This window comes from Pseudophryne corroboree, chromosome 1, assembly GCF_028390025.1.
Source record: "Pseudophryne corroboree isolate aPseCor3 chromosome 1, aPseCor3.hap2, whole genome shotgun sequence".
Taxonomy (NCBI): domain Eukaryota; kingdom Metazoa; phylum Chordata; class Amphibia; order Anura; family Myobatrachidae; genus Pseudophryne; species Pseudophryne corroboree.
Genome location: NC_086444.1, coordinates 405,385,584 through 405,406,880, shown reverse-complemented (window position 1 = coordinate 405,406,880; position 21,297 = coordinate 405,385,584). Strand labels below are relative to the sequence as shown.

Here is a 21,297-nt window from a genome sequence, read left to right as displayed (position 1 = left end):
TATGGTATCTCTGGACATCAAAGATGCTTATCTCCATGTCCCAATCTTCCCTTCTCACCAAGGGTACCTCAGGTTTGTGGTACAAGACTGTCATTATCAGTTTCAGACGCTGCCGTTTGGATTGTCCACGGCACCCCGGGTCTTTACCAAGGTAATGGCCGAAATGATGATTCTTCTTCGAAGAAAAGGCGTCTTAATTATCCCTTACTTGGACGATCTCCTGATAAGGGCAAGGTCCAGGGAACAGTTAGAGTTCGGAGTAGCACTGTCTCAGGTAGTGTTACGTCAGCACGGGTGGATTCTAAATATCCCAAAATCACAGCTGATTCCAACAACACGTCTACTGTTCCTGGGGATGATTCTGGACACAGTCCAGAAAAAGGTGTTTCTCCCGGAGGAGAAGGCCAGGGAGTTATCCGAGCTAGTCAGGAACCTCCTAAAACCAGGCCAGGTGTCAGTGCATCAATGCACGAGAGTCCTGGGAAAAATGGTGGCTTCTTACGAAGCGATTCCATTTAGAAGATTCCATGCAAGAACGTTTCAGTGGGATCTGCTGGACAAATGGTCCGGATCGCATCTTCAGATGCATCAGCGGATTACCCTATCTCCAAGGACAAGGGTGTCTCTCCTGTGGTGGTTACAGAGGGCTCATCTTCTAGAGGGCCACAGATTCGGCATTCAGGATTGGATGCTGGTGACCACGGATGCCAGCCTGAGAGGCTGGGGAGCAGTCACACAGGGAAGAAATTTCCAGGGCTTGTGGTCAAGCATGGAAACGTCTCTTCACATAAATATCCTGGAACTAAGGGCCATTTACAATGCCCTAAGTCAAGCAAGGCCTCTACTTCAGGGTCAGTCGGTATTGATCCAATCGGACAACATCACGGCAGTCGCCCACGTCAACAGACAGGGCGGCACAAGAAGCAGGAGGGCAATGGCAGAAGCTGCAAGGATTCTCCGCTGGGCGGAAAATCATGTGGTAGCACTGTCAGCAGTGTTCATTCCGGGAGTGGACAACTGGGAAGCAGACTTCCTCAGCAGACACGACCTCCACCCGGGGGAGTGGGGACTTCACCCAGAAGTCTTCCAACTGATTGTAAACCGTTGGGAAAAACCAAAGGTGGACATGATGGCGTCCCGTCTCAACAAAAAACTGGACAGATATTGCGCAAGGTCAAGGGACCCTCAGGCAATAGCGGTGGATGCTCTGGTAACACCGTGGGTGTACCAGTCGGTGTATGTGTTCCCTCCTCTGCCTCTCATACCAAAAGTACTGAGAATCATAAGAAAGAGAGGAGTAAGAACTATACTCGTGGTACCCGGAACTGCAAGAGATGCTCACGGAGGATCCGTGGCCTCTACCTCTAAGAAAGGACCTGCTTCAGCAGGGACCTTGTCTGTTCCAAGACTTACCGCGGCTGCGTTTGACGGCATGGCGGTTGAACGCCGGATCCTGATGGAAAAAGGCATTCCAGATGAAGTCATCCCTACCCTGATCAAAGCCAGGAAGGATGTAACCGCGAAACATTATCACCGCATTTGGCGAAAATATGTTGCGTGGTGTGAGGCCAAGAAGGCCCCCACAGAGGAATTTCAACTGGGTCGTTTCTTACATTTCCTGCAAGCAGGACTGTCTATGGACCTAAAATTAGGATCCATTAAGGTTTGAACCACTCAGCACTGTGGACTTGAAATATCTCACATGGAAAGTGGTAATGCTGTTAGCCCTGGCTTCAGCCAGGCGTGTCTCAGAATTGGCGGCTTTATCATATAAAAGCCCTTACCTAATTTTTCATTCTGACAGGGCAGAATTGAGGACTCGTCCTCAATTTCTCCCTAAGGTGGTTTCAGCGTTTCACATGAACCAACCTATTGTGGTACCTGCGGCTACTAGGGACTTGGAGGACTCCAAGTTACTGGACGTAGTCAGGGCCCTGAAAATATATGTTTCCAGGACGGCTGGAGTCAGAAAATCTGACTCGCTGTTTATCCTGTATGCACCCAACAAGCTGGGTGCTCCTGCTTCTAAGCAGACGATTGCTCGTTGGATTTGTAGTACAATTCAGCTTGCACATTCTGTGGCAGGACTGCCACAGCCAAAATCTGTTAAAGCCCATTCCACAAGGAAAGTGGGCTCATCTTGGGCGGCTGCCCGAGGGGTCTCGGCTTTACAACTTTGCCGAGCAGCTACTTGGTCAGGGGCAAACACGTTTGCAAAATTTTACAAATTCGATACCCTGGCTGAGGAGGACCTGGAGTTCTCTCATTCGGTGCTGCAGAGTCATCCGCACTCTCCCGCCCGTTTGGGAGCTTTGGTATAATCCCCATGGTCCTTACGGAAGTCCCAGCATCCACTAGGACGTCAGAGAAAATAAGAATTTACTTACCGATAATTCTATTTCTCGTAGTCCGTAGTGGATGCTGGGCGCCCATCCCAAGTGCGGATTGTCTGCAATACTTGTATATAGTTATTGTTACAAAAAATCGGGTTGTTTATTGTTGTGAGCCATCTTTTTAGAGGCTCCCAAGTTTTATCATACTGTTAACTGGGTTCAGATCACAGGTTGTACGGTGTGATTGGTGTGGCTGGTATGAGTCTTACCCGGGATTCAAAATCCTTCCTTATTGTGTACGCTCGTCCGGGCACAGTATCCTAACTGAGGCTTGGAGGAGGGTCATAGGGGGAGGAGCCAGTGCACACCAGCTAGTCCTAAAGCTTTTACTTTGTGCCCAGTCTCCTGCGGAGCCGCTATTCCCCATGGTCCTTACGGAAGTCCCAGCATCCACTACGGACTACGAGAAATAGAATTATCGGTAAGTAAATTCTTATTTTTTTTTTTTTATGGAATGGGTTAAAAACCCGTAAAAAAATTGCATGGGGTCCCCCCTCCTAAGCATAACCAGCCTCGGGCTCTTTGAGCCGGTCCTGGTTGCAAAAATACGGGGGGGGAAATGACAGGGGATCCCCCGTATATTAACAACCAGCACCGGGCTCTGCGCCTGGTCCTGGTGCAAAAAATACGGGGGACAAAAAGAGTAGGGGTCCCCCATATTTTTTGTACCAGCACCGGGCTCCACTAGCTGGACAGATAATGCCACAGCCGGGGGACACTTTTATACCGCTCCCTGCGGCCGTGGCATTAAATACCCAACTAGTCAACCCTGGCCAGGGTACCCTGGAGGAGCGGGGACCCCTTAAATCAAGGGGTCCCCCCCCCCCCCAGCCACCCAAGGGCCAGGGGTGAAGCCCGAGGCTGTCCCCCCCATCCAAGGGCTGCGGATGGGGGGCTGATAGCCTTGTTGAAAATGAAAGAATATTGTTTTTTTTTTTTTTTTGCAGAAGAACTACAAGTCCCAGCAAGCCTCCTCCGCAAGCTGGTACTTGGAGAACCACAAGTACCAGCATGCGGGGGGGAAACGGGCCCACTGGTACCTGTAGTTCTTCTGCAAAAAAAATACCCAAATAAAAACAGGACACGCACACCGTGAAAATACAACTTTATTTCACACATGCCGACACACACATACTTACCTATGTTGACACGATGTTCGGTCCACTTCTCCAAGTAGAATCCATGGGGTACCTGAAAAGAAAAGATAATTATCATCACCTAAATCCAGTGTCCAGTGATATTTGTAATCCACGTACTTGGCAAAAAAAAAAAAAACGCATACCCGATCCACACGGACTGAAAGGGGTCCCATGTTTACCCCTTTCCCCGAATGCTGAGACCCCCTGTGACTCCTGTCACAGAGGGTCCCTTCAGGCAATCAGGGAGCGCCACGTCCTGGCACTCTCCTGATTCCCTATGCGCGTCTGAGCTGGCAGACAGCGCATCGCACAGCACCTCCATTAGTTTCAATGGTGGGAACTTTGTGGTCAGCGGTGGGGTTACCTGCTGACCGCAAAGTTTCCACCATTGAATATAATGGAGGGGGCTGTGCGATGCGCGTCTGACAGCTCAGACGCGCATACAGCCAATCAGGAGAGTGCCACGATGTGGCGCTCCCTGATTGGTTGAAGGGACCTTCTGTGACCGCAGTCACGGGGGGTCTCTGCATTCGGGGGAAGGGGTCCCATGTGTAAACATGGGACCCCTTTCAGTCCGTGTGGATCGGGTATGCGTTGTTTTTTTTTGCCAAGTACGTGGATTACAAATATCACAGGACACTGGATTTAGGTAAGTATATCATTTTATTTTCAGGTACCCCGGATTCTTCGACATTGGAGCCGTGGCAGTCGGCGTGTCATCATAGGTAAGTATGTGTGTGTCGGCATGTGTGAAATAAAGTTGTATTTTCACGGTGTGTGTGTCCTGTTTGATTTGGGTATTTTTTTTGCAGAAGAACTACAGGTACCAGCGGGCCCGTTTCCCCCCCCCCCCCGCATGCTGGTACTTGTGGTTCTCCAAGTACCAGCTTGCGGAGGAGGCTTGCTGGGACTTATAGTTCTTCTGCAAAAAACAATATTCTTTTATTTCCAACAAGGGGGACAGCCTCGGGCTTCACCCCTGGCCCTTGGGTGGCTGGGGGGGGGGGACCCCTTGATTTAAGGGGTCCTCACTCCTCCAGGGTACCCCGGCCAGGGGTGACTAGTTGGGTATTTAATGCCATGGCCGCAGGGAGCGGTATAAAAGTGTCCCCCGGCTGTGGCATTATCTGTCCAGCTAGTGGAGCCCGGTGCTGGTACAAAAAATACGGGGGACCCCTACTCTTTTTGTCCCCTGTATTTTTTGCACCAGGACCAGGCGCAAAGCCCCGGTGCTGGTTGTCAAAATACGGGGGATCCCCTGTAATTTTTCCCCCCGTATTTTTGCAACCAGGACCGGCTCAAAGAGCCCGAGGCTGGTTATGCTTAGGAGGGGGGACCCCACGCAATTTTTTTTCTGTTTTTTTTACCGTTTTTTGTACCATCTGAAAAGTAGTTTCAAAATCCGTCAATTGGTCCGTTTTTCGACAGCGGGACTGTCGAATCCGTTTTTTATTGAATATGTCGAATTCCGGCACCCGCCGGCCGGAATTCAACGGTCGAATTGTGTCGAATTTAAAAACGGGCGAAAAATTGCCGCAATTCGCCCGGAATTGCATATACCCCTAAAGCTTTAGCTGTCCCAGGATGCATTGGGGCCTCCTCTATAACCCCGCCTCCAGTCACTGAGAGCTCAGTTTCGAGTTGGTGCCTGCAGCAGCTGGTCACCTAACAGTAGGGCTGCAGGGAGCAGCCTTGAAAAAGATTTTCTGAAAGAAGATTTCTTCATCTCTGGCTGGGCTGACAGCGCTGTAAATCATAGTGACATTTCAGCACTGCAGCTCCATCACCTCCCAAGCGGCATGGCATACTCCTGCGGCCTGGTTCCCGGGTACTTGCTGCGGAGAAGTCACGGCTTAGGAACAGAGTCGCAGACCGCTCTCCTGGTTCGCGTGGCTGCTACGGGGAGGAGGTAAGAGGGCTATTAAATCGCATTCCGTCCGTCTCTCTAGGTCGCGGCACTGGCATGGATACTGTCACTGGGCAGGGACTCCTCTAGACTACCGGGCAGCACAGGTCGTGTGTACTAACGCCCCATTTAATAAGGCTCACTAGAACCTGGGGTAGAAGTCCAGCATAGGGGAGGCCCTCCTCCGGCCAAGGGCGCCATCTCACTGCAGATTTCCCCATCTTCTGAGCGTAGCTGCTGCTGGTCTCCGGGATTGCAGGGCAAGGTCTCCCTTGTAAAGCCGCCTGTACACAGCGCTGAGACTTTACAAACACTTGAGTATCCTACATGTCTTGATACAGACAGCTTGAGTTGAGAAAGAGTGTACCATTACAGAATATATTGTATGAGTATTCAGATATATCCTCCGGTCACTGACCGCGTTGTGATATATATATATATATATATATATATATATATATATATATATATACATATATATATATTTATACATATTTATACTAGTCCAGTGCAGCTGTATTGTGAAAATTATTTCTGCATTACCTGTGACTGTGTGCCTGTATCTGCTGTCTGGTTTCACTCTCAGTGTTTCTAAGATATAACTGTCACTATATTCTGTACCCTGGGCTAGGTGCATTTGGGTCAAACAATATAGTATTACACAGTATTTATCCAATACGTATATTCTACTGTGTTTCAGTCACATAATACCGGATTCTTTTTGCAGGTATTGTAATTTGTCTGACTTTAGCGTACGAAGTCACCCAGTTGTTGCATTTTCACATAATGTGTAACAGAAAGGGCAGTAAATCAGTGGAAGCTCCTGCATCATTCAGAGCATGCTCCAGGGATTTACCACAGGGGGTAGTGTTATATGATGGTCTGCCATGCACCTCCCAGTCAGTTTGCAGGTCCTGCATCTACACAGGAGCCAACCCGGGCTGTGTTCACCAACCTACTGGGTACTCTGGTGGAACGCCTAGCACCCCCTATGGGACCATTGGTGCCATTACCACCACATATTGTCCCTATGGTTAATCCGCCTTGGGCGGAAAATTTGTCTGCAGCAATTGAATCAGTCTCTCGTTAGACAGAAATCTACACCAGGCCACTCCCATGTCTCTGGGTCCTCTAAGCCTGCTGCTTCCTCCTCGCAATCCACAAACCTCTCTGATGTTTCATCTGAAGAGGAGGGGGAGCATACGGTCCTGTCAGACACTGAATCTTGTGTTACTGATGAGGATTCTCCTTTGGAGATTGCAGATGTCCTTGCGTTAGTGGTTGCTATTAAGCATATCCTCCAAATCACTGATGATGAGGATTCCAATACTATGACAAAGAAAACTGACAAGTTTAAACAGCGGAAGGTGGTAAAACTATATTACCCCATTCTGATCATCTTGTGGACATCAGATGGGAACACTGGTCTAATCCGGGGAAGAAAGAAATTCCCTCTGCATTTAACAGGCCTTGGCTCGCTATCCTGTCCCTGCAGAGTTATGTAACAAATGGGATACTCCACCGCTGGTGGATTCTCACGTCACCCGTCTGGTGGTGTCCACTCTGCCTGTCACCACAGTCACCTCACTGAAGGAACCAACAGATAAGCATGTGGAGGGATGCCTGAAGTCTATATACTCCCTTACTGAAGCTATTCATAGACTCACTATAGCTGCCTTCTGGGCTGCAAAAGGTATTGAGGCGTGGGCTCATTAGATGAAGAGCTGCCCGAGGATATATCTGACAATGCCAGTCAATACCTGTCTCACATTACCACCATCGTATATTACATTTAGGAGGCATTCTCTGAGGCAGGTGTATTGGCAGCCACGGCGTCGACCACGTCTGTCCTGGCTCGACACGTACTATGGTTGAGGTCGTGGAAAGTGGACCTGGACTCCAAATAGACCTTCACTGAGGACATTTTGTTTGGGGAATACCTAAATAAAATAGTGTTTGAATTAGCAGCCGCTAAGACGGCTTTTATCCCCACTAATAATCCTTCTGCACAGAAGGCAAAAGGTATCACTTTTCGTTCCTTTCGGTCTCAAGGGAAAGCAAAAGGTCAGGCATACCCGAGAAAATCTCGTGCTCCCGAAACCACAAAGCCCAAGGCAAAACAATCCTGGGCGGCCCGTCACCCTACTTCGAAACATGACAAGCCTGCTGCATGAGGGGGTTGGCCTTCCTCTGGGGGATCCCAGGGTGGAAGGCCAACTTCTACAGTTTGCCCAGGTCTGGTTAAAGACCACTTCAGAAGCATGGGTACTGGAAGTTGTCTCTCATGGGTATGCTGTCTCCTTCAAGAGACGTCCCCCTCGCCAGTTCTGCACTGCGGCCCTCCCTTCGGATCCGTTAAAGTTGCAAGCTCTACAAACTGGTGAGTTTCCCTCCTGAGTACAGGAGTTGTTGTGCTGGTACCTCAGTCCCAGAGAGGGAAACCCAATGGGTCCTTCCGGCCTATACTAAATCTCAAAATCTTTGAACAAGTTTGTTAGAGTGCCCAGGTTTCGTATGGGAACGTTGCGCTCCATTGTACTCGCTATGGAACTATATGGTATCCCTGGATATACCGGATTCATATCTGCATATTCCTATTGTCCTATCGCATCAGCAGTTCCTGCCGTTTGCTATTGGCGACCTTCACTACCAATTCCAGCCTCTGCCATTTGGACTGGCTACGGCTCCTCGGATCTTCACCAAGGTCATGGCCAGGATGACGGCCCACCTCCATCGCCAGGGAGTCAGAATCCTGCCGTACTTGGGCGACCTGCTGATTCTGGCAAATTCCTACAAAGTCCTCCTCAGTCATCTGCAACTTACAGTGACATTCCTGGAAGCCCATGGGTGGCTAATCAAGTCCTTGCTGGTCGCATCTCAGAGCATGGTGCACCTAGGGGCACTCTTGGACACGCACAGTCAAAGACTGTTTCTGTCTACAGACAAAGTCTTGAAGCTTCAGAACAGGATAAGACACTTAATTTGTTGCCCCAGAGTGTCAATACACTCGGCGATGCAAGTACTTGACCTGATGGTATCAACCTTCAGCATGGTAGAGTACGCTCAATTTCATTCTCGCCCACTACAACGGTTAATTCTTTCCAAGTTGGACAGCCTACCTCATCGGATCAGATCTCGGATGATTTCTTTGACTCCGGAGGTACGTCTATCGCTGACCAGGTGAGTCCAGGATCAGCAATTGAGCAGGGGCCGTCCCTTCTGGATCCCTGACTGGGTCCTGCTGACTACGGACGCCAGTCTGAGGGGATGGGGAGCGGTGTTGGAGCAACACTCTTTTTCAAGGTCGTTGGACCAAGGAGTAATCACTCCTTCCCATAAATATTCTGGAGCTGAGGGCAGTGTTCAATGCACTATCTCTTGCCCTGCCTCTGGTACAGAACAGGCCTGTTTAAGTACGGTCAGACAACGCCACCACGGTGGCATACATAAACCATAAAGGCGGCACTCAAAGCTGCATGGCAATGTTGGAGGTGTCAAAGATCCTTTGTTGGGCGGAACGCCATCTGCCAGCCATATCGGCAGAGTTCATTACGGGTGTCCTGAACTGGGAAGCGGACTTTCTGCAAAGAGGCCTTAACTTAGGTCTTCATCTGGCCTCCCTCAAGGTTCACATATCTGCCTTGTCGGTATGGTTTCAGAGGAAAGTTGCACCTCTACCTGACATTCACACAGGGTGTTCTGCGGATTCAGCCTCCCTATGTCCCTCCTGTGGCCTCATGGGATCTGTCTGCTGTACTGCATGCCTTGCAAGAGTCTCCATTTGACCCTCTTGAATCGCTGGACCTTAAATGGCTCACAGCCAAGGTCCTGTTCTTGCTGACTATTGCCTCTGCAAGACGGTTGTCGGACTTAGGCGCTTTGTCCTGTCGTCCACCCTTTTTGATATTTCACCATGACCGGGCGGTTCTCCGAACTCGGCCTGGTTATCTACCTAAGGTGATGTCATCTTTTCACCTTAACCAAGAGATTGTGGTTCCAGCCTTTATCTGTTCAGCTTTGTCTTCCAAAAAAACATTCTTTGGATGTGGTTAGTGCTCTCCGTATTTGTGGAGAGGACTGCCTCTACCAGGAGGTCAGATGCCCTTTTTGTACTGTTTGGTCTCCACAAACGTGGCTGGCCTGCGAATAAGCAAACCTTGGCCAGATGGATTAGAATGGTGATTGCACAAGTTTATGCGCAGGCTGAATTCCCAGCTCCTGCTGCTATTAAAGCCCATTCTATCCGGCCTGTAAGACCTTCTTGGGTGGCCCGCCATGGCACGTCAGCAGAACAATTGTGCAAGGCGGCTATGTGTACCTCTGTGAACACGTTTCTTAGGTTCTATGACTTTGATACCTTCGCCTCCCAGGATGCTTCCTTTGGACGCCGGATTCTAAAATCCGCTAAGGTGCTTCCCCTCCCTTTAGAGACTGCTTTAGGACATACCAGATGTTTCACTGTGTAAACCAATGTAACCTGCTGCAGAAAAGGAGCACTGTTCTTAGTTTCATTACTTAAACTGGGTCCACCCTGAGATGATATCAGCCCGATACATCGCTCAATGCGTCCCCAGGATCTGATATGTCGCCCCGCCGGACCAACATATCCGCTGTGTACGCATCGGGCCAGTTTGTACCCAGCTTTATACTTGCGGCATCACAATATTAACCATCAGAGATTACACTCTTTTTGTTAGGGATAACCACTCTCCACACAGGACCTCTCCACACTGTTCTGGGGTATCTGACTCATTTGTCTCCTGTGCTCCATCACAATAATTTCAGGACAGACTTGTCTCTCATATTCAGCTTTTTGATGTTCCTCCATGTAAACCTCCTCACCCATGTCACTTGAACCTCCGGCATGTAAGGCTAACTTGATCTTGCTTGACTGTTGTTCTCCAAGCTCTATGCCATGCACAGCAGTACACATGCATACTCATACATCTCATACGAGATGCTTGGCTCATACTAGGCGTTTTTTTTTTTTGCTGGAAATGCGTCTTAATCGTAATGTAATGCGACTAGGATGCATGAGGAGACTGTGGTGATTAATTTGCTATATGACACTTGTGTGACTGAGTCTGTATATGGACCTGAACAAAACTTGTAATGGAAAAAAGCTGCAGCTGCTACATTGTAGCACTTTGTGTACAGATTTGGACTCAGTCGCGCACAGATATACAAGTGTCGCATATCAAATTTATCAGCACAGTCTCCTCATGTGTCCTAGTCACATTGCATTGCGATTAAAACACATTTTTTGCAAAAAAGACGCCCGATGCTAGAAGATTCTCGCGTGACAAAGACTGTAAGCTTTAACGAGCAGGACCATCTTCCCTTATGTGCTTTTCCTTTTCTCACTTATACCATTATCTCCTCCACACTGCCTACAAAAACACCTAACCCTTGGGTTCTGCTGCCCTGCTGCTTATTTGAGTGTTATGACCACTGGTGCGACATTGTTTATACCATGTCCATGCCCTACAATGTCCTATACTGTAAGTCAGTTTTCTTGTTTTGTTCATTCTGATTCTATGTACTTTGTAAGGTACTACAGATCCCTTGTTGTGCCATATAAATAAAGAATACTAATATAAGTAATAAATAAAACACGCGCACAGGGCTGCAGACATTTATTCTTGCACTGACTACAATCATAAAGGAGCAAAATGTTTTCTTTGGCCTGGAAGAGAGGTCTCTCCCTCCAATTCCAAGTACTGCCCCCCTAAAAGAAAAGTCTAGATCTGCCCCTGCCAGCTGCCTGCCCATGTGCTCCGCCGCTCCCCCATCTCTTGCAGTGCCTCTTGGGAGTGGGAGACATGTCATGATGTTTCTACTAGTTCATTCCCACTTCGCTGAAGAGCTGTTAGTTCGGCTGCAGCGTTAGGGCAGCACAGCAGTTAGAAGGAAAACTTGAACAGGCGCTGACCGAGTGAGCTGTGCAGCAGCAGCGTGACTGACGCCGGAGACTCAGACCCTAGCCATGGTGAGTGACACTGCTCTTGGAGGAAGGGAGGGAGGATTCTATAGTGCTATATGTGCTGTGTGGGCATAATATGTAAGGGGCATGCCGCTGTGGGCGTAATGTGTAAGGGGCACTACTACTGCTGTGTGGGCATGATGTGTAAGGGGCTTTGCTGTGTGGTGTAATGTGAATAAGAGACATTACTGTGCGGGGGTATTACTCTGTGGCCATGCCACTTTCCCACAAGACCACTCCCTTTTTCTGGCACGCACTTTTGCTATTTAAAATAGGGAAGGGGGGGGGGGAAGGGCGACCAATATACTATCTGACACAGGGACAAAGGGTACCAAAATCTCTAGTTACGACTCTGATGCTGGGCTACTGTCTCAGGCTGTACAGAGTGAGCCCCTGACTTCTTTAGCTCACCTTATGGCACATTACTTTCTCACCCTGTGTAGACTGAGTACGGACTTTTTTTTTATATCATATTCTATCATTCTGTTCTCTCAACCCGTTGTAGTTTGCTTTTTGGCTTCAGTGCTTAAATGTCAATTTACTTTCTCATTCCGAACGCAAATGTTCCGAGCTCAAGTTATCTTTCTTCTTGTCTGGATTGTATACTGGCTTCTGAGCTCTTGAATTTGATCATTATACTCTCTCAATGTCTAATTGAGTGCTGTCTTCCTAGCTGACGTGGGGACTATTTACTAAGCCTAAGGGCCTAATTCAGACCTGATCGCAGCAGCAAATTTGTTAGCAAATGGCCAAAACTGTGTGCACTGCAGGGGAGGCAGATATAACGTGCAGAAAGAGTTAGATATAAGTGGGTCATATTGTGTCTGTGCAGGGTAAATACTGGCTGCTGTTTTGTTTACACTATCTTCCATTTAGATTTCAGGTAGAACACACCCAACCCAAATCTAACTCTCTGCACATGTTATATCTGCCCCCCCCCCCCCCTGCAGTGCACATGGTTTTGCCCATTTGCTAACAAATTTGCTGCTGTGATCATGTCTGAATTAGGCCCTAAGAGCGATAAAGTGGAGATGGATAAAGTACCAACCAACTAGCTCCTGTCATTTTTCAAACACAGTCTATAACATGGTAGTTAGAAGGTGATTGGCTGGTACTTTTTCTCTCTCCAAGGCTTAGTAAATAGACCCCTCTGTGATGTACAGTATTGTTGCATAGTTAAGTTTACCTGTATGGTTTGTTGCAATGCTCTCTCCATGTTTGGCGTTCTGACTTCTTATCTTATGTGTGTGGTCATGGCTTTGTTCCTTAATGTTGATTACCTAATGATCATACAGTGGCAGCCAGCAGAGAGGAGTTTATGTAACTAACAAACAGAAATTGTGCTTTCTCTCCTTAAACCAGTACAAAATAAAATCGAGTTAAGGTTCTTTAATTCTCCTCTGCTCTACAGGATCAGTTACATCCACCTCATGGCCCACTTCCGCATGCACACACAGATTAAGAACCAGACTGCTGCTCTAATAAGTGGCTTTCGCTCCATCATCCGCCCAGAATGGATACGCATGTTCTCTGCACCTGAGCTGCAGCGTCTTATATCAGGAGACAATGCTGAGATAGACTTGGATGATCTCAAGTGAGTTAAATACTTAAGGTGTTTGTCCGTCTTAATGTCATTGTTTGGAGAGTTGTTGGTGCTGCAATACTGGCTTCACATAACACAGCAATAGGTAAATGAGAAGGAAACACAAGTTACTGTGAGACCAGCTTATAGCATGACCTTTACAATTAGTTATGTTGTGGAAGAATGACTTTTTAATTCCATGGCCAGGAGCAGTATAGCGGTGCAGAACACATCACAGGTCGCACAGCAGATCAGTGATTTTTATTTTATTTTGTGATTGTTATTTTTTATATATATATTTTTATGGTTTGGTTTTTAATGGCCATTCAAATAAATGTAATTGACATGCTATACTGTTATGTTTAATAGTAGAGACACAATGAGGGTGATTCAATTGTTTTATCGCTCCCTTCAGTGACGGGAGATTGTGGGGGTGATACTCAATTTTTTTTTTCTTTAACGCACACGTCACGCCCAAACAGACCGGGTTTAACAACTAAACGATCACTTTGCACATTTCAGCTCACCATCCTCGGGGGCAGCGAGCTGGATTGTGTTTTCCTGGGGCTAATTGCACCCGAACGGAGCAACAATCGACTTGCTTCTTTGGGTGCCATCTAGTGGCAGCCGCAAGGGGAAACAATGAAGTTCTCCCCAGTTTTTTACAAACTAGTATGTAAAGAACATGAAGTATTTAATACATTTCCGGTAAGTTTTAGATATTTCATGTACTGAAAAAATGTATGGGTAGACGGATGGAGTGGAGAGGGAAATGCTAAAATTGGTAATAAAGGAATGTGTAATCCAAAGTATTTTTAAAGATTGTTAGTTGATATGATATTGGTCCATTTGTTGTCACCGAGGCTTCAAAATGCAATGTCCATGTAACTCTAAAGGTATTCGGAGGGTTACATAACAAAGTGATATACTCCATTCAGGTTATTATGGATACTGTATTGATAATACATGGAATGGAGGCTGGTTCCTTCAGGACTCATCCAATATGCAGCTATCAGGCTTGCGTCTCAGTATATAGCAGGGCTGCATTCTCAGAAGAGCAGAGGTTGGATAAATTAGTGTCACACTTTATCTTTGGGCCTGCAGCTGCCGCAACCTCTACAATCAGGTACTTTTATTGGGAGCTTTAAAATAAGTCACTCAGCTCTTAGTGAATCATACCAATGTGGTTTCAGCCTGCAATTTAGCTTAGCCATTATCTCTGTCACTCACCTATATATGATATTTTGAAATAGATTTATACAAACTATCAAATCTGTAAAATGTGTATATATATTTTTCCTTTATATACCCACATTACTATGCTAAAATGCATGTTTTCTTTGCAGGAAGCACACTGTGTACTATGGCGGTTTCCACGGCAGTCATCGTGTTATTATTTGGCTGTGGGATATTATGGCTAATGACTTCACCTCTGATGAAAAAGCAATGTTTCTAAAGGTATTAATGTGCATCTATTCTTACTGTTCTGTAAAACTCATCATGTAAGACGTTTGTATGTGCCTATAACATCCAAACACTTGTTTTTTTTTATGTTTTTTGTTTTTCAGTTTGTTACCAGCTGCTCCCGACCTCCTTTGTTAGGGTTTGCCTATCTTAAACCTCCATTCTCCATCCGCTGTGTGGAAGTATCAGATGATCAGGTGAGATACTTATAAACAACCTACAGGTTTTATTTATATATATATATGTGTATATATATATATATATATATATATATATACATATACATACATAGTCCATAGCAGCCGGCACTCCAACTCTGAGAAACAGCAGGTCTCCGTGCACCAGTGTTGAAACAGCATACACTCCTCAGAAAATCACGGCACTGGAGACTAGTTGACTTGTACCGGTAATACAAGTTATACTTTCTTGTGCACCTAGTCTCCAGTGCCGTGATTTTCTGAGGAGTTTATATATATATATATATATATATATATATCTATATATCTATATATCTATCTCCATACATAATAAAGGCACTTCCATTCCTGAAGCATGTCCACCCGGGTGTCCACCTCCGGAAGCATCCGAAATCTATAGACATGTAAACTTTTAAAACATTGGACATTGTTCTATGTATAAGAGAATGTGTATGAAATGAACTCTTGAAAAAGTTTTTCATTGTTTTTTTAACAATAAAAAGTCTTTTAAACTAAGGGTGTATTCTTGTAAGGTATACTAGTACATCCTCTGTTCACATCTTAAGAGGTAATAACTATTAATTTAAGAGTGCACCTCAAAAAAACAACTATTTATAAGCGGACTTCCTCAGTCGCCAAGACGTGCACGCTGGAGAGTGGAGTCTCCATCCCGTAGTCTTTCAACTCCTAGTGGACAAGTGGGGCCTACCAGATGTAGACCTGATGGCATCTCGACACAATCACAAGGTTCTTCAACAAGGCCTAGACTTGGGCCTTAATCTGGCCTCCCTCAAGGTTCATATATCTCCCTTGTCGGTGTGGTTTCAGAGAAAAATTCTCTTCCTGGCAATTCACACTTTCACTCAGGGTGTTCTACGGATTCAGCCTCCGTATGTCCCTCCTGTGGCTCCATGGGATCTGTCTGCCGTCTTAAATGCCCTGCAAGAGTCTCCATTTGAACCTCTTGAGTCTGTGCACCTTAAATGCCTTACACTTAAGGTTGTATTTCTGTTGGCTATTGCCTCAGCTAGGAGTGTGTCGGACTTAGGCGCTTTGTCCTGTCGTTCACCCTTTCTGATTTTTCACCATGACCGGGCTGTTCTTCGAACTCGCCCTGGTTATTTGCCTAAGGTGGTATCATCTTTTCACCTTAACCAGGAGATTGTGGTTCCGGCCTTCATCTCTTCTGGTCTGTCCTCCAAAGAAAGATCTTTGGATGTGGTACGGGCTCTCTGTGTTTATGTGGAATGGACTGCCTCTATCAGGAGGTCAGATTCCCTTTTTATACTTTTTGGTTTTCACAAACGTAGCTGGCCTGCGAATAAGCAAACATTGGCCAGATGGATTAGAATGGTGCTGCTATCAAATCCCATTCTACTCGGTCGGTTGGACCTTCTTGGGCGGCCTGCCGTGGTGCGTCCGCAGAACAATTGTGCAAGGCAGCTACGTTGTCCTCTGTGAACACGTTCATCAGGTTCTATTCCTTTGATACTTCTGCCTCCCAGGATGCTTCCTTTGGACGCCGGGTTCTTGTGTCCACTACAGTGAGTCCCCTCCCATGAGGAATTGCTTTAGGACATCCCCGATGTCTATACCGATTCTCAATGCTGGTGCAAGGCAGGAAGGGATCGGATTGTATATCACTATAGCAAACTTAAAGTGAATACGGTCACAAATTGTGTAGTTAACACCATACAGGTGTGTGATTTGTTTACTATGTCTGAGAGGCAAGGGTGAGGAGGATACACTCTCCACAGCAGCACCAACATTGATATCATGTTTGTCTTGCAAAGCAGGGTTAACCTCTCAAGATCTGGTACAAAATGGAATATGTGCGAACTGTTATAGTTTTCACAAAAGCCTCCTTAATAATCCAGGCAGGCACAGGTTCATTCAGAACCCCCATGGGCTTCATATGCACAAACATCCAGTATAGCTGAGCGGATAATGCCAGCTCCCATACCAGGGATACGTTACCCAGTTAACCCCTTATATGCAACATTCCCCCTGGGTCTTATCACATCCAGTCCAGGAATCCGCAGCCTTTCAACAAAAACAGGCTGAAAGACTTGTGGAAAGTAAATCACACAGACATGAACCAACATCTTCACAGTCTACACATGTTTCAGAGGAGGTGGATGGTTCCTTGCATTCTGAGTCTGCATACAGAGACGAGGATGTAGGTCCCAGCTCAGTAGATGTACCAGAGCTAATTAATGCTATGAAAGCCATTCTATCCTTAGAGGAGGCAGGAGAGCCTGTGTTAAAATCCAAGGCACCTGTGTTTAAACATCCCAAAACAGTCAGAACTGAATTTACCAGAGTCAGAACAGCTGATAGAAATCATGCAAGAGGCTTGGGTTACACCCAGTAAAAAGTTCAGAATTCCGAAAAAAATAGAATTCTCATTATCCTCTTCCGGCTTGGGATTGTTTGAAAAGGGAGGTTGCTCCCAAGGTAGATACGCATGTCATTCGGTTGGTGCGTAAATCTACATTACCTCTGCCCCCAGGGTGGGAGGCAGACTTCTTCTATTTGCACAGACCTGGCAGCAGTCCACCACAGATGCCTGGGTGCAAGAAGCGGTATCTCACGATTATGCATTTGCCTTCAAGAAACACCCTCCACAAAGATTTTTTTGTACCAGCTGGTCTTCTGTGGAAACAAAGGCCAGGGTTTACAGGAGGCAGTTCAGAAATTGCTACAATCAGGGGTGATAGTACCAGTCCCTCCTGCTCAGCAGGGACAAGGTTTCTATTCCAAACTGTTTCTAGTCAGAAACTGAATGGGTCATACTGACCCATTCTCAATCTCAAAGCTCTGAACAAATACATTTGGGTTCCTCGTTTTCATCTGGAGACTTTACGTGTTATTTTCTTGGCAATGGTGCTGGGGGATTTTATGGTATCCCTAGATATCCAGGATGCTTACCTGCATGTTCCTATAGCACCATCCCATCAGTGCTATCTCAAGTTTGCTATGCTTCTGCAACATTTTCAGTTTCAGGCCCTATCATTTGGACTGGCTACAGCTCCAAGAGTGTTCACCAAAATTATGGTGGTGATGGCAGCTTATCTCCGTCATCAGGGGATAAGAATTTTCCCATACCTGGACAACCTGTTAATCCTGGTTCATTCATGTAAACGAATGGCCTTTACACCCAGAGGTTTTCCAGATTCTGGTAAACAAGTGGGAGCTGCCGGAGATAGACCTCATTGCTCCTCGTCAGAACAACAAAGTTCCCGCATACGGGTCAAGGACAAAGGATCCCGAACTGACCTTCGTGGATGCTGTGTCAGTGAGATGGGACTTTCGTCTAGCCTATGTGTTTTCACCGATCGCCCTGTTGCCCAGAGTGATGCGAAAATTCAAACAGGGAAAGGACGCCGTGATACTAATAGCTCCGGCTTGGCCTAGAAGACATTGGTACGCAGATCTGCAGAGGCTGTCGGCGGATACTCAGTTTCTACTCCCTCAACGTCCAGATCTACTGTCTCAGGGTCCTTGTTATTACAAGCACCTGGATCGGCTGTCTTTGACGGCATGGTTCTTGAGACTTCTATCCTGAAAGCAAAAGGATTTTCACAACAGGTAATTCAAACAATGCTTAGAGCAAGGAAACCAACCTCTGCTCGCATTTATTACCAAATATAGCATGCTTATATTCAATGGTGCAGTGCCAGGAAGCTTGACCCTAGGTCTTTCAGAGTCCTGGCATTCCTTCAGGCTGGAATGGATAAAGGTCTACGGGTGGCTTCCTTGAGAGTTCAGGTGTCAGCATTGACTGTATGGTTTCAAAAGACAATTTCTAACCTACTGTACAGGATGTTGGCACTTTTTTCCAAGTATTGCTTCACATCCAACCTCCTTTTGTTCCTCCTACAGCTCCTTGGGATCTAAATTTTAGTCCTTAAGGCACTTCAAGTTGCTCCATATGAACCACTGAATCAAGTGGATCTTAAATGGTTGACAGCTAAGGTTCTCTTTCTACTGACTATTGCTTCAGCTAGAAGAGTCTCAGATTGAGGGGCGTTATTATGTCGCCCTCCTTTTCTGATTTTTCATCCAGATAGAGCAGTTCTCAGAACCAAATCTGGATATCTTCCTAAGGTGGTCTCCAAGTTCCACTTTTCCGGCTTTCTAAGGGCCGGACTTTTCTGTGGGAGATGCATCATTGAACGTAGTCCGTGCTTGAAGGATCTACGTGGATCGTACCAGTGCCATCAGAAAGACAGATACTCTCTTCGTTCTCTACGGATTTCACAAGAGAGGATGGCCTGATGACAAGCAAACACTGGCGAGGTGGCTTCGGATGACTATTTCAGAAGCATATTCTCAAGCTGATCTCCATGTTCCAGCTAATGTCTCTGCTCATTCTACTCATAAGGTAGGTCCTTCATGGGCAGCACAGTGTGGTGCCTCAGCTGAACAGATATGTAAGGCAGCCACATGGTCTTCCATTAACACATTCATTAGACATTATGCCATTGATACCTTTGCCAATCGGGCGAAGGATTCTCCTGTCCAATCAGGAGTGTCCCCTCCACTAATATTGCTTTGGGACATCCCAATGTTATCCTGTGGATAAACTGTGGACCCTGCAGGAGAAACATGTAGTTATGGTAGACTTACCGTCAATAACTCTATTTCTCTGAAGTCCACAGGGATCCCACCCTGACGCGCCTGATTTGAGGATCTTTATACTTACTAACTTCTTCCTTCTTGTATGGAAGTGTGTATGTATGATGTTCTAGCCTGATTAGGGCTTTCTATGATGCTCCTGCCTTGAGCTTTGGAAAATAACTGAATTGCCTGAGCTAGGAGGTGGGGATATAGGAGATTGGCCCGTTACATTCTGAGAGGCCGGAAGCTTTTGATCGATTGGTGCCATTTGGCTGAAGCTACCTCATATCCCAACGTTGGGGGTCACTCTGACCTGATCGCACATTGCAGTTTATCGCAGCTGTGCGATCGGGTCAGTACTGCGCCGGCGCATGCCAGACGGCCGTAGGCCGTCGTTGGCCTAGCGATCGCCTCTGCCTGATTGACAGGCAAAGGCGGTCGCTAGGCGGGAGGGGGCTGGATGGCGGCGTGGTCTGGCCGACGCAGGCGTGGGCAGACCGTTGGGGGGGGGGCGGGCCGCCGTGGCTGCGTGACGTCACACCACAGCTGCTGCGACTCGGGCAGCGAAGAGATTCTCCCGGCCAGCCGCAGGAGCTGCGCTGGCCGGGAGTTACTCCTCGCCGCTGTGCGATGCTTTTGCATTTCTGCGGGGGAGGCCGGCACTGACATGCGGGGCGGACTAACCCTGTGCTGGGCGTCCCCCCGCAAGTCTGAGTGCCTGATCGTAGCCATGCTAACTTTAGCACCACTACGATCAACTCGGAATGACCCCCGTTATCCTGTGGATACTGAGGACTTCGGAGAAATAGAGTTATCGACGGTAAGTCTACCATAACTGTATATTTTTTGGTTTCTCCTTTTATTAACACCAATCTGTAGGACAGTGTTACTGTAAGATGGAGAACATCCAGGAGGCATTTTTCACAAATGCTCTGTGAAACTGTATGGCCATCTAACAGCCTACACAGCAACTGACCCGATAATGATCGTTCTGATCATCCATTAAATCTCACGCCCAGAAGTACGTATATTTATGCTACAACTCTGGGTCAGCTTTGTCAGGCTACTCATCCACCTTAGCCACTGACTTAAACATTTATTTGCACAGAAACCCGCTTTTTTCGCCTGCGTGCGCAGCATCTGCCTACATGTCAGGATCACATGCATGCGCAGTGTATGTGGCCGCCATTACATTTTTTTCCTGCATTTTTGCATACCTGCGCCCAGCAAATATATGCTATGATTTATAATCTCATTACAGTTTTTTTTATCCCATAATAATGTTTTCAAATATAAGGTCATCGTTGAGAATGTTTTAATTACTGTAATTGTTTATCACAGATGCATTATTTTTCCCTCAGCCATTGTGGGACACAGATAATTCACCCATATAACAAGGGGCAATGGAAAACATGAACTGACCTCTGTTTCCTGCTTATAACATGTTCTCCTGCTCCTTCAGTTCTTTTCTCCGTTCATAGGTGGTTTGGCATAGTACACGCCCTATTTTATTATTATTATTATTTTTGTGTTTTTTTTTCTTTTAAAATTGTGGCTATTTTTGTATAATGAGGGATCTCCAACTCTCCTCTCTGCACAGGTGAAGAGGTTGGTTGGACAAGGCTGTGCAGCCTTGAAGAAATGCCAGTCCTCCTGTCCTGGTCACCAGTGTCCTGGCCAGGGAGGACAGTATGGTGATCAAGCTCGCTCCTGCAGCCGGCTTTTGCAAAAAGAAGGTGTATTCAGACATGAAATACCCTTTATCAGTGCTATGTCTGTTACAAATTCCAGAACTATATTATAAGATAATCTTGACTGTACCTGCATCAGTCCTCATTATCAAGCAGCGCCTAAACCAGAGTGAACTTTGGAGATTTGAAATTGTGGAAATATTCTCAGGCAGTGGACTTTTTTTGTTTGTTACTATCTAGGAGAATCACAATTCCTTTACGGTCACTGTGTTTTTTAAGATTCTACTTACGCAGGAGTTTGCTTATTTTTGCTCCCAAT

The 21,297-nt window shown here is 46.6% G+C and overlaps 1 protein-coding gene across 3 annotated transcripts in view; it reads left to right on the top strand.

Annotated features, from left to right (window-relative positions):
- The window catches only part of UBE3B (ubiquitin protein ligase E3B), a 143,104-nt gene that overhangs the window by 117,244 nt on the left and 4,563 nt on the right, over nucleotides 1-21,297 (top strand). For all 3 annotated transcript variants that reach the window (XM_063913237.1, XM_063913235.1, XM_063913236.1), the window contains exons 25-27: nucleotides 12,833-13,015; nucleotides 14,350-14,461; nucleotides 14,572-14,664. In XM_063913237.1, coding sequence (XP_063769307.1) covers nucleotides 12,833-13,015; nucleotides 14,350-14,461; nucleotides 14,572-14,664 — 388 coding nt within the window. The remainder of the gene's footprint in view (nucleotides 1-12,832; nucleotides 13,016-14,349; nucleotides 14,462-14,571; nucleotides 14,665-21,297) is intronic.